The following is a 13,606-nucleotide window of genomic DNA, read 5'->3' on the forward strand; positions in this document are numbered from 1 at the left end:
TCTCGTGCTCTTTTCTGATGAAAATCAAGAGGAGAGTGGGAATGAAAAAGCGCAAGTTCCTGCAGCCCTACACCCTCCCACAGAAATTTGCGTGGCCTTGACCTAATATAGGATCTGGTCACACGAGTCACACGAGAGGGAGCCCCCTTTCACATTAGGTGGCCTGCCCTTTTCTTTTTTGCTCTTCTCCCTTCGTAAGATTAGGCGCAGTATCGGGGGAGTGGAGTGTCCCGTCGTGTAGTGTTCGGGAGCGTCGGATCGGGTTGCGGAGTCCTTTTCTAAAGGGGAACGACGGGATTCACGAATCAGAGATGGCCCCTGGGAGCTAACTTGCCTTGTTTCAACATCCTTTTTTTGCCAGATCGCCACGAATCCAACTCGGTACAGTTACTTGGTGTCTTGGCCAACAACCTGACGAGTCGGAGGTGCAGAAAGGGCAACCCAGCCGAGGCAGGAAAAGAGGGGGGAACTTTGAGGCTAAGAAGTCTGTCGTGTTCGTTCCGTCAGCTCCGTCCGTGGCTTGTGCGAAGGAAGGGAGCGGCTGGAAGGGAGTCTCCATTGAATTCGTTCTCTCCATTCCGTCTAGAATACGTGGAAGAGGTAAGAATAAGGGGGCCCGGGTCCAGACCATCAAAGCCTCCTCCCTTGCTTCGTGGTCGACGAAAAGTAAACTAATCTTAGACTCCTTAATACTGCCTTGGGCCCTCGAAGGACAGGTACCCCGTATACTAGATTATGGAAAAAGCTGTGTTCATGATCTTACCAGATTTGGTCCCCCTCGCGACGTCATGCTGCTGCGCCAGGCACTCTCCAAATGAGCCTCGGTCAGAGAATCAGGAATAGCGTCCCCAGCATCGCCAGAGCTAGATGCGACTGGGAAGCCTGGCTGATGTTTAATTGACGAATTGTTCCGTGGCGCAGATTTCAGGTCCACCTCAGCTCATCGAGAACTTCTTGGAAGCTTCGTCACCCTTTTTCTCTTTTTCTTTTCTTCTTCCATTGCGAGATGCCCCCCCTGTTCAATGGTTCTGTTCCATGTCTCACGAAGCTGCCGAAAACAGACGTGCTCATTTTAAGTGATCATCTTAAAAATGTGAGATCCCATCTAATCTCATCTCAAGAGCAGAGCCTATACAATTCCAGAAAGCAGCACACGTTGCGAAGCAAATGTCCGAAATGGGAACAGCCATTTCAAGACAGATTGAAACTCTGCAGCCCTGCTCGATGAATACGACGCTGGGACACAATTTAACCCCTGCCATATTTTAATCAACAATTTTACATGTGAAATCTCGAAAAGCTGTATTAAATAAAACCTTTGCAGGAAATCTCGTATCAAACGGTGTTGGATGAGAATCAACATAAACTCTCATGAAAATCGTAACATGCCATTGATTGCTTGCCTTCCAACTCCAAATACCGAATATGTCGAGCGCCATCATTGATGCGTGACTTTGGGGAATCAAACCAGAGAAGAAGCAAAGGATATTAACTCCTGGGGAATCATGAAAAAAAAAAGGGGGTGAAAAGAAAAAGGAAGGGGGAAGAAATAGGAAAAACACTGATGCATGGGTACAAAGTAACAACAGCCGCATCTCGAAGAATCGGAAGTGGCCCGAAAAAGCAAAAAAGAAAACAAAGGAAAAGAATATCGAAATGAAACAGCACGATACGTGCAGCAGACCATCAGGAGAAGCATCACATCTTTCTCCATCATAAACACCTCTTTCGCCTTCAGTTTCCATGAGACCACGCAGTAATGCACTCAACCGCGTGGTGTCGCGGCTGTCACACCACCTCAAGAGATCCGAAAAAGCTTAGGCAGCGACCTTTCGCTTCGGACGACGGCTCATGAGCTCCGACTCCCTCACAAAGGCCAGACCCAACTTCTTCTTCCAAGCATTCGAAGTCAGCGTCGCTCCCGTATCCCGGAGGTACGGCCTCGAGTAATCCGGTCCAACGACGAGCGAGTCAATATACTCGTCCACGACCGAAACAATGTCCTGGTCGCCGGCCTTGACAAGTCTCCACGAGCGCCGCGGCTTATTGTAATAATCGACGTGCCAGCCGGGAAGCGTGTGGTCAGTGACGGCAACGGGCTCGTATTTAATCTTTGCCAATGGCGGGTCGTCGATGGGGATGTCCGAGCGACAGACGAGGAGTCGGTTGTTGGGCTCGATGGCGCCAAAGTCTCCGAGCGCTACGAGCTTCAGTTTGGGGAACTTGGTGCTGTTGAAGATCCAGGTGAGGAATTCGTAACATTGGGGCGTGAGGCGCTCGCGGACGGGTGTCTCCTCCCAGGTAGTGGCCGGATCCTTCCTGCCGTTGGCGGAGCTGGTGATCTTGGGGAGACCAGTGGGGTTGTTGCCGAAGGCGTGGCTGTAGAACCGAGGTTTCTTCTCGTAGTATTGGCGGACGTGGAGGACAACGAGATTGCTCAGGGCCTCGGTGAGGATACAATGCTGAAGGAACAATTTCTGCAAGGAAATGAAAATTGATAGGTTAGTATCGACGACAGTAGATGTGGGTGGCTACGGAACAAACAGGACGAATCAAACGGGCAGACACAAACAATGCATAGAAAGAGACGAAGAAAAAGGAGGAGAGGCAGAGTAACAGAGACAAGAAGAGAAGGGTGGGAGGGAAGTATAAAAAATAAATAATAAAAGAAAAAAAAATAAAATCCCACATACCATGTACAACGGCGAAGCGGCATAACCCAGAAACTCTAGACGCAAGTGCGAAAGCGGGTTCATAACCGGTGCAGAGTGAAACGCACGCTCAGTAGGTCCGAGTACAGGAACAGGCGGAGGCTCCGACGTATCCTCCCTGCAATACCACCTCCATCCCGGGTGGAAAACATACCGCCGCAGGCTCGGAGTGCGACAACATCGAATGCCCATGGGGTAACGTCCCTCGGTGCGGCTGAGATCTCCGCTCGAAGCGAGGCCGTAGCCTCCGGCGATCGACGGCTTCGTGACGATGTACTCGGCGAAGTCCTCGAGGTTGACCCAGCGGCGCATGAGGGTCGAGAGCTCGATGCGTACGTCCTCGGCCATGGGAGCCTGGGGGATAAGATGAAGTTCGAGGGTCTTGAGCGGAGGGGGGGTCGATTCTTGCTCGAGCTCCCTTTCGAGGGCGCGGAGGAACAGGGAGACGGCGAGGCAGTGCTTCAGCTTGAGGGACTCGAGACCCTTGGTGTTGAAGGCCTTGCACATAGCTTCGGCCCGGGGACCACCAAGCACTGTGTTGGTCAGCGAAAGACTCTTGAGGCTTGGGAAGACGACGCCGGTTTTGCTGCCGCCGGTGAGTGAGACGATGAGACGTCCGAACAAGGAATCGGCGTCGATATCGTCGTCGGCCTCGTCGCCAAAGTTGACCGTGTAGACGCCCGTGCTCGTCGCGATGAAGTCGAGGTGCAGATGGACGAGTTGGTGGCCAACCTTTTTGAAAGCGGCGGCCAAGACTGAGAGCTGGCCCTGGGTGACGCCGGTCCACGAGAGACGGGTGAGGTTCTCGAAGACGTCGAGTCTGAAGTCGCGCCATTGGCATCTGATGCCGTAGCGGCGGTAGCAGGTGATGAGGGTGAGCTCTTGGATGGTGGGTTGGTCAAAGGCCAGCTCGTGGAAGACGCAGCGGGGAGGGCAGACGCCGAGCAGCCAGCTGCAGAGGTAGACCGAGTTAGAGAATAGAATATCAAAAGTAAGGGAAAATGGTGACGAAATGGGAAGAAAATGAGGGAGAAATGGGATGCGTTCTGGAATGCAAGGTTCGACGAGAGCGACGACCAGAGAAGCCAACTTACGAGAAGCTCTTCAGCGTCTTCGGCTTCAACATGTCCAGCTGCCATCCAATAGTTGTAGACGACGGCTTCGCCTTGTAAGACCCGCCATTGCTCCTCCTACCCTGAGCCGTCTCATTGACCTGCGTCAAGCACGAGACGCATCGTCCCTTATTAGTAGTACTAACGGTGAGGTGAGGGTCCGGGGAGGCTACAGTGAGGTGCTTAACACTCTGCAGCCGCGAACTCAAACCCTTGACGGGCTGGGACTCCTCGTGAATGTGCCATCCATCGGCACTGCAAAGGTATCCGTCCCGCAGAATCAGCTTCGCGGTGACCTGATGGGTGGTTCTGCAGGTTTGGCTGAACGCGGCCAGGGAGCTCCAGGGGAGCTTTTCAGCCGGCGAGCACCGAAATCGCGTCAGCAAAGATCCCGAACGAAGAGCAAAGAGCGAGGGATCAACGCATATCGACGGGAAAAGGGAGCGCTGTTCCGGGAAAGGTAAGGCTGCGGATGCCTCCATCTCGAACTTACCTCGCTGGCGACATGCTCCAGGATCTCCGGAGGGAGACTGAGCAAATGCATCGTCGGGGCGTATGTAATGCTATAATAATCCCCAGTCAATGGGGGCTTAGGAAATACAAACTCGAAAAGGATGAAGTCTGACCAGAACGCAGAAGAAAAAGACGAAGAATAATAATGGAACTTGAAAAGGAGAGAACAAAAAAAAAAACTGATTCGAGTGCTGGAGCAGGAAATCTATCGAGGTTCTGATTGAGCTGAGTCTTTTCTTGGTGGTCGCCGAGATGCTTCGCGCCTTCCTAGTGAAGCTTCGATTTCAAATCCCGCTAAGAGGCAAATTGGCAGCTGATGTCAAGTGTTGCCAGGCTTTTTTTTTTTTTGTGGATATGCTCGCTCTTTCCTCGCTCGACTCTCATTGACTCTATTGACTCTCTATTGAACCGGTTGATGCTTGATTCTGCAATTGTGTTAATTATTGACCCTCGCCGCTCTATTGACGCCACTGGTGTTTGGGCGGTAGGAGTGATCTTTGACGAGGGAGGAATGCGCCGAGCAGAATACAGAGCGGCAAAGTGCACGGTGGACGCAGACAAATGCAAGAGAGAACGCTCTGCACTGCGGTCATGATCACTCCTCAATTCGAGTCCAAGATTGCCTTTCCTATTTCTAACAGTGTCTCCACCCCCAATTCTGTCGGGGGAATTCCACCCAGCCAATGTCCAGCTCCAGAATTATCATCGTACATCGAATGGGTCAACGCCCAAGCTGTTCCCTTGTATGATCTAGCACCGTGGAGCAATTAACACTCTCCCTCGTACTCTCGAGTCCTCTATAGACGGCATCCTCTTCAAAGAGAAGTAAATGCCCTCTCGTCCTCATCAATGATCCGCCCCATAATCAAGCTCTGTATAACAAGCTCGTTACTAAGACACCGCACCCTCCCCGGCGCCGGACCATCCTGCTCCGCCGCCACCTGACTCCCACCACCGCCCGACCTCTTCCTCTTCTTCTTCGAAGCCGTCTTCTCTTCAGGCGCCTTGGCGCTAAAAAGCTGCTCAACTGAGCCCGTCTCTTCATCAACGTAAACCCAGTCAAACTTCTGATCGCGCGCCTCGCTCCGCCGAAGAGCATTCCTGGCGTCACGGATATTATAAGCGCGTATGAGCCTAGCCCCCAAGATGCGCGCGAGGAGTAGATACGCCATCTTCGTCTCCTCCACCCGCGACTTCTTCATGACGAGGAGGATCCGATCGCTACCGAGTAACTCCGTGCGCTGGGAGACGACGTCCGCGAGCGCCGCGCCGATGGCGGAGTACGGGACCAGGTGCCGCGAGAGGATGGCGTTGCCGACGCAGACGGATTGGCCCGCGCAGAGGAGGTAGGGTGACCAGTCGAGGATCTCACCCTTCTCGAGACACGCCGTGGCCCACTGGTATGCGAGGCAGGGAAGACCTAGCGCGAGCGCCTGCATGTACTTGACCTTTCGTGAATGTCCATCCGCCAGCAGAGCTGTGAAGCCTAGCCCCTTGGCCTGCTGTCCAAGTTCGAGCGTAAAGTCGGATTCGTCATTGCTCGCCGCCCCTCCATGTCCGCTAGATTGAACCACAGGCCATTGCTTCAAGGTAGCCGGGTCCAAAAGTTCGTTAAACCCGTTGGCGAGGATCTTTCCACCGGCTCTGGAAACGACATCGCAGAGCTCTTCGCTCATGCTGCACCTCTCGCGGTACTCGTCCTCAGTCTCGTCGTCGCGCCTAGCTTGGAACGAAATGGCAAACGCCATGTTATCAAAGAGGAGTTGGTTTCCTCTCATGCTGCTGTCGCTGAGTCGTCCGGATCTTCCCACGCTAGTCCTGGAGATCAACATACTACTGTTGAATGTTCCTCTTGAAGGCGATTTGGCGAGTTCATCTGTAGATCCCGGGTCGTACCTGTCGTGATGCTGCTGCCGAGAAGATGCGATGGCAGTTCTCGTCATTCGAAGTGTGCGGCGGACTTTGGAGTATGTCTTTCGCAGGAGTGGTGCCCGCACACTCTTGGGAGGGGGGAGCTCTGCGGCTGAGGAGGTGGGCAGATCGTAGAGGTCTGGTCGCGACGTAGATGATGTTGTCTCGCGCGGGGAATGCGGTAGGGAGGGGGTCGATGAGAGGTTGCTGAGGGGTGATGGGGGCTTCTTCGGCGCACCGTGGGCTGAGTCGGGTACAGTTTGGACGGCTTCAGGCTCTTCAACAACAGTATCCTCCTCTTGCCGGCTCTCGCGAGTCTCGGTCTGGGTGGCCGGGGGAGGCGGTTGCGTGGGAGGAAGATCATCAAGCACAGGTGACCGGCTTCGAGTCGTGGCCCTGGAATTAGTATCCGGCGCTAAGACAGTATCGTCGTCCTCATCACCCTCGCCGCCACTTATGGGAACCCCTCCCTGTCCCTGGGCAAGATCCGACTCGGGCACTACCATGGGTGACTCGGGAACCAGCATCTTACTACTCGTCCTCCCCGCTACGCGACGGAACCCGTATTTGCGCTTCGAGACCTGTGAAGATGGTGGTAATTGGACAGGTAGCGAAACCGAAGAGGGCGTGTTGCTAGATTCCGGAGGTTGAGGTTTGAGTGGAGGGGAAGAACGTTCCGAAGGTTCAAGGTCCGGCGCCTGAGCTACCAAGGGTGAACTCGTCGGGGGGATCTGTTCTTGAGCCTCTGCTGGCGAAGTCATATTCCGGCGATTGTCAATTGAACTATGCTCCTGTGGAGGGACAGAAGCGAACCTAACATTAGAAGGGGTTTCGAAAGGTTGACCCGATGCAGATGATGGTCGTCGCCGGCTAGCCAGCTCGTTCCGCTCATCATCGAGGTTCGCTTCATTGGTGAACAACCGCCCGCCTCGACGCGTGTTCCGCTTCCTCAGCGATCTGGCATTTGTCGCCGTGTCCCTTGGCGGAGGTACAAACGAGATATCATTAAGTCGTCGCTCAGCCTGTTCTCGCTTCTGTCTCGCAAGTCGCCGGCGCCGTAGATCATCGTCCTCGCCGGAATCCGAGTCCGAAACCTTGTTCAGTTCGTCGCTCATCAACTTGCGCTGCTGGGAAACCGCCACTGGTTCGTAATCTTCCAGAAGCTCTTGTCTCTGGCGCTTCCGAGGTGGCGACGGGTCCGGATCGCCCGGCGGCGATTCCGGTATGGCTTCCTCGTCTCGAGAAGAGTACTGGTGGGGAGGCGATCGGGACGGCGGTAGCTCGGCAAAAGACGTACTAGGAATCTGAACACGCGGCGGGCTACTCTTTCGAAAGATGGATGGTGAGGAGGTCGTACGGTTCTTTAGAGGAGACGTCAAAAGTCCAGCCGGGGATGTGTCGGTAGGAAATGTCTGGTGGAATGCGTGGGGGGATGGTCGAGAGGAAGTCGGACTAAACTTCTTCACGCCTCCCGATGAAAACTGGGTTGCATTGAATAACTGGGTTGCGCGTAGGACGGATGCGGGTCGCTGTCGTGCGCCGAATGGGTTGACGGGACCAGCGGGGGTTTCGGGAGGAGCTGCCATTGTCGAGGGACGGGCGGGTGTGGTTCCCAGTCGCTGGGATGCCCTTTGGCCGCGCCAATCGCCCCGTTGCAGGATGGGATTCTCGGCGAATGGCGACAAGATGTCAGACTCTTGAGACATGTCCTTGCCATCTTGGCTGAGGGGCACAAAGTTGACGGCCCCGGTATCGCCCTCTTGGAGGGTTCGAAGCTCGTCCGCGTCCGATTGATTCGTGCCATGGTGGTTGCCAGGAGACGTGAGCGGATCGGTCGTATCGAGGGGTAGATGACACTCCGTCTCGTAGTCGCGGTCATCGTTCGCTTGTGTGGGGGACTCTGATATGTCCATTATTCGAGTTATTGCTCGCGCGGGTGCAGGGAATTTGACGGGGTTGTGGACATGATCGGGATCGAGATGATGGGATCGTCGATTCTGGTCGCGATTCTCGGCTGTCGTCTCGGCGCGTTGACTCGTCGGAGAAGAAGAAGGGATGGAAATCGGTTGTGGTTCTGGCGAGGTCGGAAAGTGGGAGGATCTCAGTTTCACATCGCGAGATGATTCCTTGCAGAGATACAGTCAGTCTTTGACCATTACCATCACAAGATGTCCCATTCCCTTGTAGAGAGCAAGACACAAGACAGTGACAGAGTTCAATTTGATGAGCAGAGAAGACTTACCACTGCAGATGTGATCTCAGAGCCTGGCTTTGTCACAGGTTCAGCACCTTCTTTCAGGCCTGGAACTTTGATCTCGATTAGCTTTATACTGTGACATAGGCAAAGGCACCCATGTGAAGGCTAGGCAATTAGCTCTTCACTGCAAGTATTCTCTCCTACCATCATATCGGGCCTTAGGCAAATTCAGACCCTGTCAAACAAGTTAGCAATGCCTGTACTCAGTATGCAGGCCCGATCGTGGCCGTTGCCTTGGGTTGTGGCGTGGCTCAGACCGGGGTCGAATCAGATCGGCGCTGGATGGGCAATGGCGCTCACAAAACCAGGGATGCCAAACTCGCTGACATATCGCTGCAGCAGGTTCTGGCTCTCCTGCGATTCGTCCGGTACGAGGACGACCTCGTAACTGTCTGCCTCGATTTGGCTCATTATGACCACGGCATCTTTGGAGCCCGAGTCTCTGGACAGTTGGAAGATCGAATAATGACGAGATAAAATTTGGATTTGATGTGAGGTCAGAGCCGCAGATGCGGGACAATTAAAGACGGCACATTCAATCTGGATGATACCAATTCAGTGGAAGAGATGAATAGCGCTTAGTCACCGCTGTCACCACCTGCATTGGAGCACGTGTACGAAGTAAAGTGCGAAGTCGTGCGTGGATTTCGCAGGGCAAGAACGAGGAGAAGAACTTTGACGCGAGATCACATGACTCGTTTCGCGTTCCAGAAGGAAGAACCACAAACAGGACCATAGAATGTGGAGTGGTTCATCAAAATTACCCCACCAAGATAAAGTTGCTTCCAATGTTGGGCCGTGCCTGGATTTGACCCCTCATCATCTGTTACCATTCCCAGTTGGACCCGAAACTCTCCAATTCGACCAAATGCCACGAGGTACGAAATCATCCCAGACATCCCCATCCCATCCCGTCGTTACACATGTGCTAATCCACTTCTCGAGTCTCGGCTCCCAGCATACGAAGTGACCATCCGATTCTCTTCGGCAAGATGAAGGACGAATGGCAGTAACAGCATGCCCATAATTTTTAATTTTTATTACCATCATTAATTGGCGAGCTTCTGAGCTTGCGGTCCAAGACTATCCAATCCCTAAGATAGGATCCGTCAGATCCTTCTCTCGTTTCGAGATGGCTCCAGTCCCAGTGTCCAATTCACCCCGAGTGATTACCTACTATCAAACGCATCACGACTCTAGCGGAAACCACATTTCTATTCTGCCCCTGGTCAGAGATGGCCACGTCAGCGTCACACACATAATCCTAGCCGCCATCCACATCAACGACGATCCGCAGGCCATCACCCTCAACGACCACGCCCCAAACGACACCCGCTTCCAGACACTCTGGGCGGAGCTTAGGCTCCTACAGGCCAGCGGAGTCAAGGTCATGGGGATGCTAGGCGGCGCAGCTCCGGGGACTTACGTTCGCCTGGGCTCGGATGACGAAACGTTCGAGAAGTACTACGTTCCTCTGAGGGATCTCGTTCGCCGACATGGCCTCGACGGTCTGGATCTCGACGTCGAGGAGAAATTGGAGCTCGGTGCCATCGTCCGTCTGATCGATCGTCTTCGTGAGGACTTTGGAACGGACTTCATTATTTCATTGGCTCCTGTAGCTGCTGCTCTCCTCGACCCGAACTCGAATCTAAGCGGGTTCGATTACGAGGCGTTGGAAGTCATGCGTGGACACGAGATTGCATTTTACAATGCCCAGTTCTACTGCGGATGGGGAAGCCTCGAGAACACCGTCATGTACGAATGCATTCTTGCGAAGGGATGGCCGATCGAGAAGATCGTTGTTGGTCTTGTTACGAACCCTGATAATGGCAGCGGTTTCGTGGATTGGGAACGACTCTCTCCGATTCTTTTGGCCCTTGCGACCCAGTATCCCCGTTTCGGCGGTGTCATGGGTTGGGAGTACTTCAACAGCCTGCCTGGAGGCAAAGAGCGCCCTTGGGAGTGGGCAAAGACTATGACGTCTATCATCGGACGTTCTAATACCCCTCAGAATCCGGGCAAGGCTCCAGCCGTAACTGCTCTACCTCCAAGTCATAAGCCTGGAGAGGTGGACATCGACGACGGTGCGCCGGCCCCCGTCCCGGATCCGTTTGATTATCTCTCAGACACTGAGGACGCTGCATCATAAGGCCCAATAATGCTGCGGTGGTGTCGATCTGCCTCGAGTATGCACATCCGAGGATGGCCTGACTCGGTGATTCGATGCAGGAGTGAACGAAATCCCATGCACCCGGTTCCTTCTGCTGAACTCTTCATAAACTGCTTTCTATCAGCATTGGTCCCTTTCCCATGTTGCATTCACCAGCGATAGACGAAGTTGACGGTCTTTTCGGATAATACTTTGTTCGGTTGTTTATACTATCCACCGAGTTCCATGTTCTCTTCTTCACCAGCGAACAATTAATATCTGCATGTAGCGTAAAACAGTTGGGCCAATACCTCTTGGCCCCGGCCAAAAGTGAAACAGGTGAGCCCGCCCTTCGGGATTATTCCCCGCAAGAGACACTCGAATCCTTGCCCATTGAACTTTAATTGATCCAAAGCCTTGCCGATTTGGGAAGGGCTTAATTATTCTTTGTTCTTGAACGGAAACGAAACAGTATCGTCTGGACTAGAAACGGGAGGGCTTTCCATTATTGCAGGAATAACATCAGCGTGATCGGCGTCCGATCAGCGTACCTATCTTCCGGCAGTCGCCGGGACCAACCCATGGTTGTTTTCAATCCCAAGTAGATTGCGGGCGGAGGTTATGGAAAAATAAAGAAAACTTATGGAAAGAGGTTAATTTGTCTTGGCGGCATCAGCCGAACCACACTTGCTCCCAGTGTCCATTTTTTCCCCCTTCTGCTGCGTACCGCATTGGGTGGTGTTGGGAACCCTGCATTAACTTGTTCCCAAAGTCTGATCGCCTCATCTTGTGCCCTCTTACAGGGTTCGCTAATACCCGTGTCGACAAACTCTCGACGGGCTATTATAGAGACCAGATCTAAGATCTTCCTTGTTTGATGTCACGTCGATGGTTCCGGCTCCCCAAAGGCACGTAGTGACCAATGCCAATATTCGAAGAAGTATGGGTGTTCCCATTAAGCCGTCATAGCCGTGTTATTTCAGGAGTCTCCCCCACAAAAGGACGTTCCGGGACCTGTGCCGTGTGACTGTGCTCTTATTCTCTCGCTATTATCATCAAACAGTGTGTGGGTTGTACAGCAGCTTTCTTTCTTTTCTTCTTTTCGCGGCACATCACGATTCCTTCGTGTGCCCCTAGGTCACAATCTGATGTCTAATTGCCAATGATTCTTCGCACTGCTGGCTGAACCTTCCTGACGCTTCCCTTACTGGCGGAGCCAGTTTGAGCGTTTCCTCTCACACGCGACAAAGCAGCTGGAAGTCTGCCACCACCGAGTACTCTCAACAAGAAGAGGAGAAGAAAAAATGGAGTTCCGAACGCCCGACGAGGGCGTACCGCCGCCTTTACCTCCAATGCTGTCACCCGCTGAGCTCGCAAAACTGCCGCACGATAACTTGGGCCCGACGGTGCTGGGGACGACGTGGACTTTTGTGACGTTATCGCTTTCGTTTATTCTGCTGCGGGTATACTGCAAGTTTGCGCGACACAGAGCTCTCTGGTGGGATGACTACATATTAATAGCATCATGGGTATGCACAGGGAAAAAAAGAAACCCATCCCGCACTCCTCTAGCAAAGATTCGCGAGAGTGGGAAACTAACGTTCTTTCAAACAGATGGCACTAACAGGCTCGACGGGAATTATAACCCGCCAAGTCCAACTCGGCTACGGCAAGCACATCTGGGACATCCCGCCCGAAAACTTCTTCTCCAAGATGCCCCTCCCCATGAACATATCCGGCACGCTGGCCATCCTCGCCGCGGCGTGGAGCAAGACGTCGTTCGCCGTGACGCTGCTTAGGGTTAGCCAGGGGTGGATGTGGGCGCTGGTGTGGTGCATCATCGTGTCGATGAACATTGCGCTGGGGTTGAGCGCGTTGTTTATCTGGATCCAGTGTACGCCGATTGAAAAGTCGTGGAATTTTTTGATTCCGGGGAGCTGTTATCCTATGGGAAAGATTGTGGATTATTTGATGATTTCGACGGGTGAGTTGGGCATGTTTCCTTGGTCGATATCTTGGGGGAATGGTATCGTATGGTTATGCTAACCGGTATTGGGTGTGTAGGATATTCCGGCGCAATGGACATTGTGCTTGCGCTTCTGCCTTGGAAACTCGTTTGGCCTCTCAATATGAGGAAGAAAGAGAAGATTGGCGTGATAATTGCCATGAGCATGGGTGTCTTTGCGGGAATCACGGCCATCATCAAGGTCGCCATGACCCCAAGGATGAAGGAGGGAGACATTTGTGGGTTTCCTCACCGGCTACGAAGAGAGATTGGAATAATTTTAGACCGAGTCCAACTGACAATAATGTTTTCTCTTGCAGACTACGGCGTCGTCCTCATCATCTGGAGCACGGCCGAGTCTGCCATCACCATGATGGCAGCAAGTGTCCCAGTGCTGCGATCACTCCTCCGACAAAAGAGCAAGTCTCGCGAAAAGGAATCGCCCATATCGAAGGCGAAGTTCACCGCCGAGAGCTTCACGATGCAAAGCCAAAGTACTGTCGTCATCGAGTCGCGGCGCGTGAGCTCGGACAAGGTGTCGTTCTGGAGGAGCGGCAGCCATAGTAGGGCGGCGTCAAGAGATGTCGCGAATGGGGAGGTTGAGCCTCCTATGGGGCAGATTCTGCAGGTGAATGAGGTGGCTGTGGAGTATCACGACATGATTAAGAAGGAGACGTCTGTATGATGGCGATGATGATGATAGACAATTGACCTTAGTACGATGTTGTATGACCGAAGGGGGCTAGCCACCACCCTAATTTTCTTGTTTTTATCTGCGTGGAGTTTCGGTGCGAATGGATTTTCTTGGCTTGTTAGATCGAAAGATTCGAAAGAAATGGATTTGGTCCGGCTCGATACCACGGAGTCTTATATATATATATATATATTTGCGCCAGCTTTCGACTTTGCTGTTCACTGTTTACTAGAAACAAAGATGTGAGTATTTTG

At 53.1% G+C, this 13,606-nt stretch overlaps 3 protein-coding genes and 1 pseudogene across 3 annotated transcripts; 2 read left to right on the plus strand and 2 right to left on the minus strand.

Annotated features, from left to right (window-relative positions):
* Nucleotides 1–1,817: 1,817 nt before the first annotated feature.
* On the minus strand, nt 1,818–4,367 carry SAPIO_CDS4101 (uncharacterized protein; the record flags this gene model as incomplete). The annotated part of the gene is made up of 4 exons (XM_016786740.1): nt 1,818–2,477; nt 2,694–3,663; nt 3,806–4,119; nt 4,317–4,367. The coding sequence occupies 4 exons, from the start codon at nt 4,365–4,367 to the stop codon at nt 1,818–1,820; spliced, it is 1,995 nt and encodes a 664-aa protein (XP_016643716.1).
* A 784-nt stretch (nt 4,368–5,151) lies between these two features.
* SAPIO_CDS4102 (uncharacterized protein) lies at nt 5,152–8,915 on the minus strand (the record flags this gene model as incomplete). The annotated part of the gene is made up of 4 exons (XM_016786741.1): nt 5,152–8,373; nt 8,490–8,548; nt 8,649–8,679; nt 8,805–8,915. 4 exons carry the CDS (start codon nt 8,913–8,915, stop codon nt 5,152–5,154), a joined length of 3,423 nt encoding a protein of 1,140 aa, XP_016643717.1.
* A 721-nt stretch (nt 8,916–9,636) lies between these two features.
* SAPIO_CDS4103 lies at nt 9,637–10,653 on the plus strand (annotated as a pseudogene; the record flags this gene model as incomplete).
* Nucleotides 10,654–11,957: 1,304 nt separating this feature from the next.
* Nucleotides 11,958–13,343, plus strand: SAPIO_CDS4104 (uncharacterized protein; the record flags this gene model as incomplete). The annotated part of the gene is made up of 4 exons (XM_016786742.1): nt 11,958–12,182; nt 12,268–12,637; nt 12,718–12,897; nt 12,979–13,343. 4 exons carry the CDS (start codon nt 11,958–11,960, stop codon nt 13,341–13,343), a joined length of 1,140 nt encoding a protein of 379 aa, XP_016643718.1.
* Nucleotides 13,344–13,606: the final 263 nt, after the last annotated feature.

This window comes from Scedosporium apiospermum, assembly GCF_000732125.1.
Source record: "Scedosporium apiospermum strain IHEM 14462 chromosome Unknown SEQ_SAPIO_0090, whole genome shotgun sequence".
NCBI lineage: Eukaryota > Fungi > Ascomycota > Sordariomycetes > Microascales > Microascaceae > Scedosporium > Scedosporium apiospermum.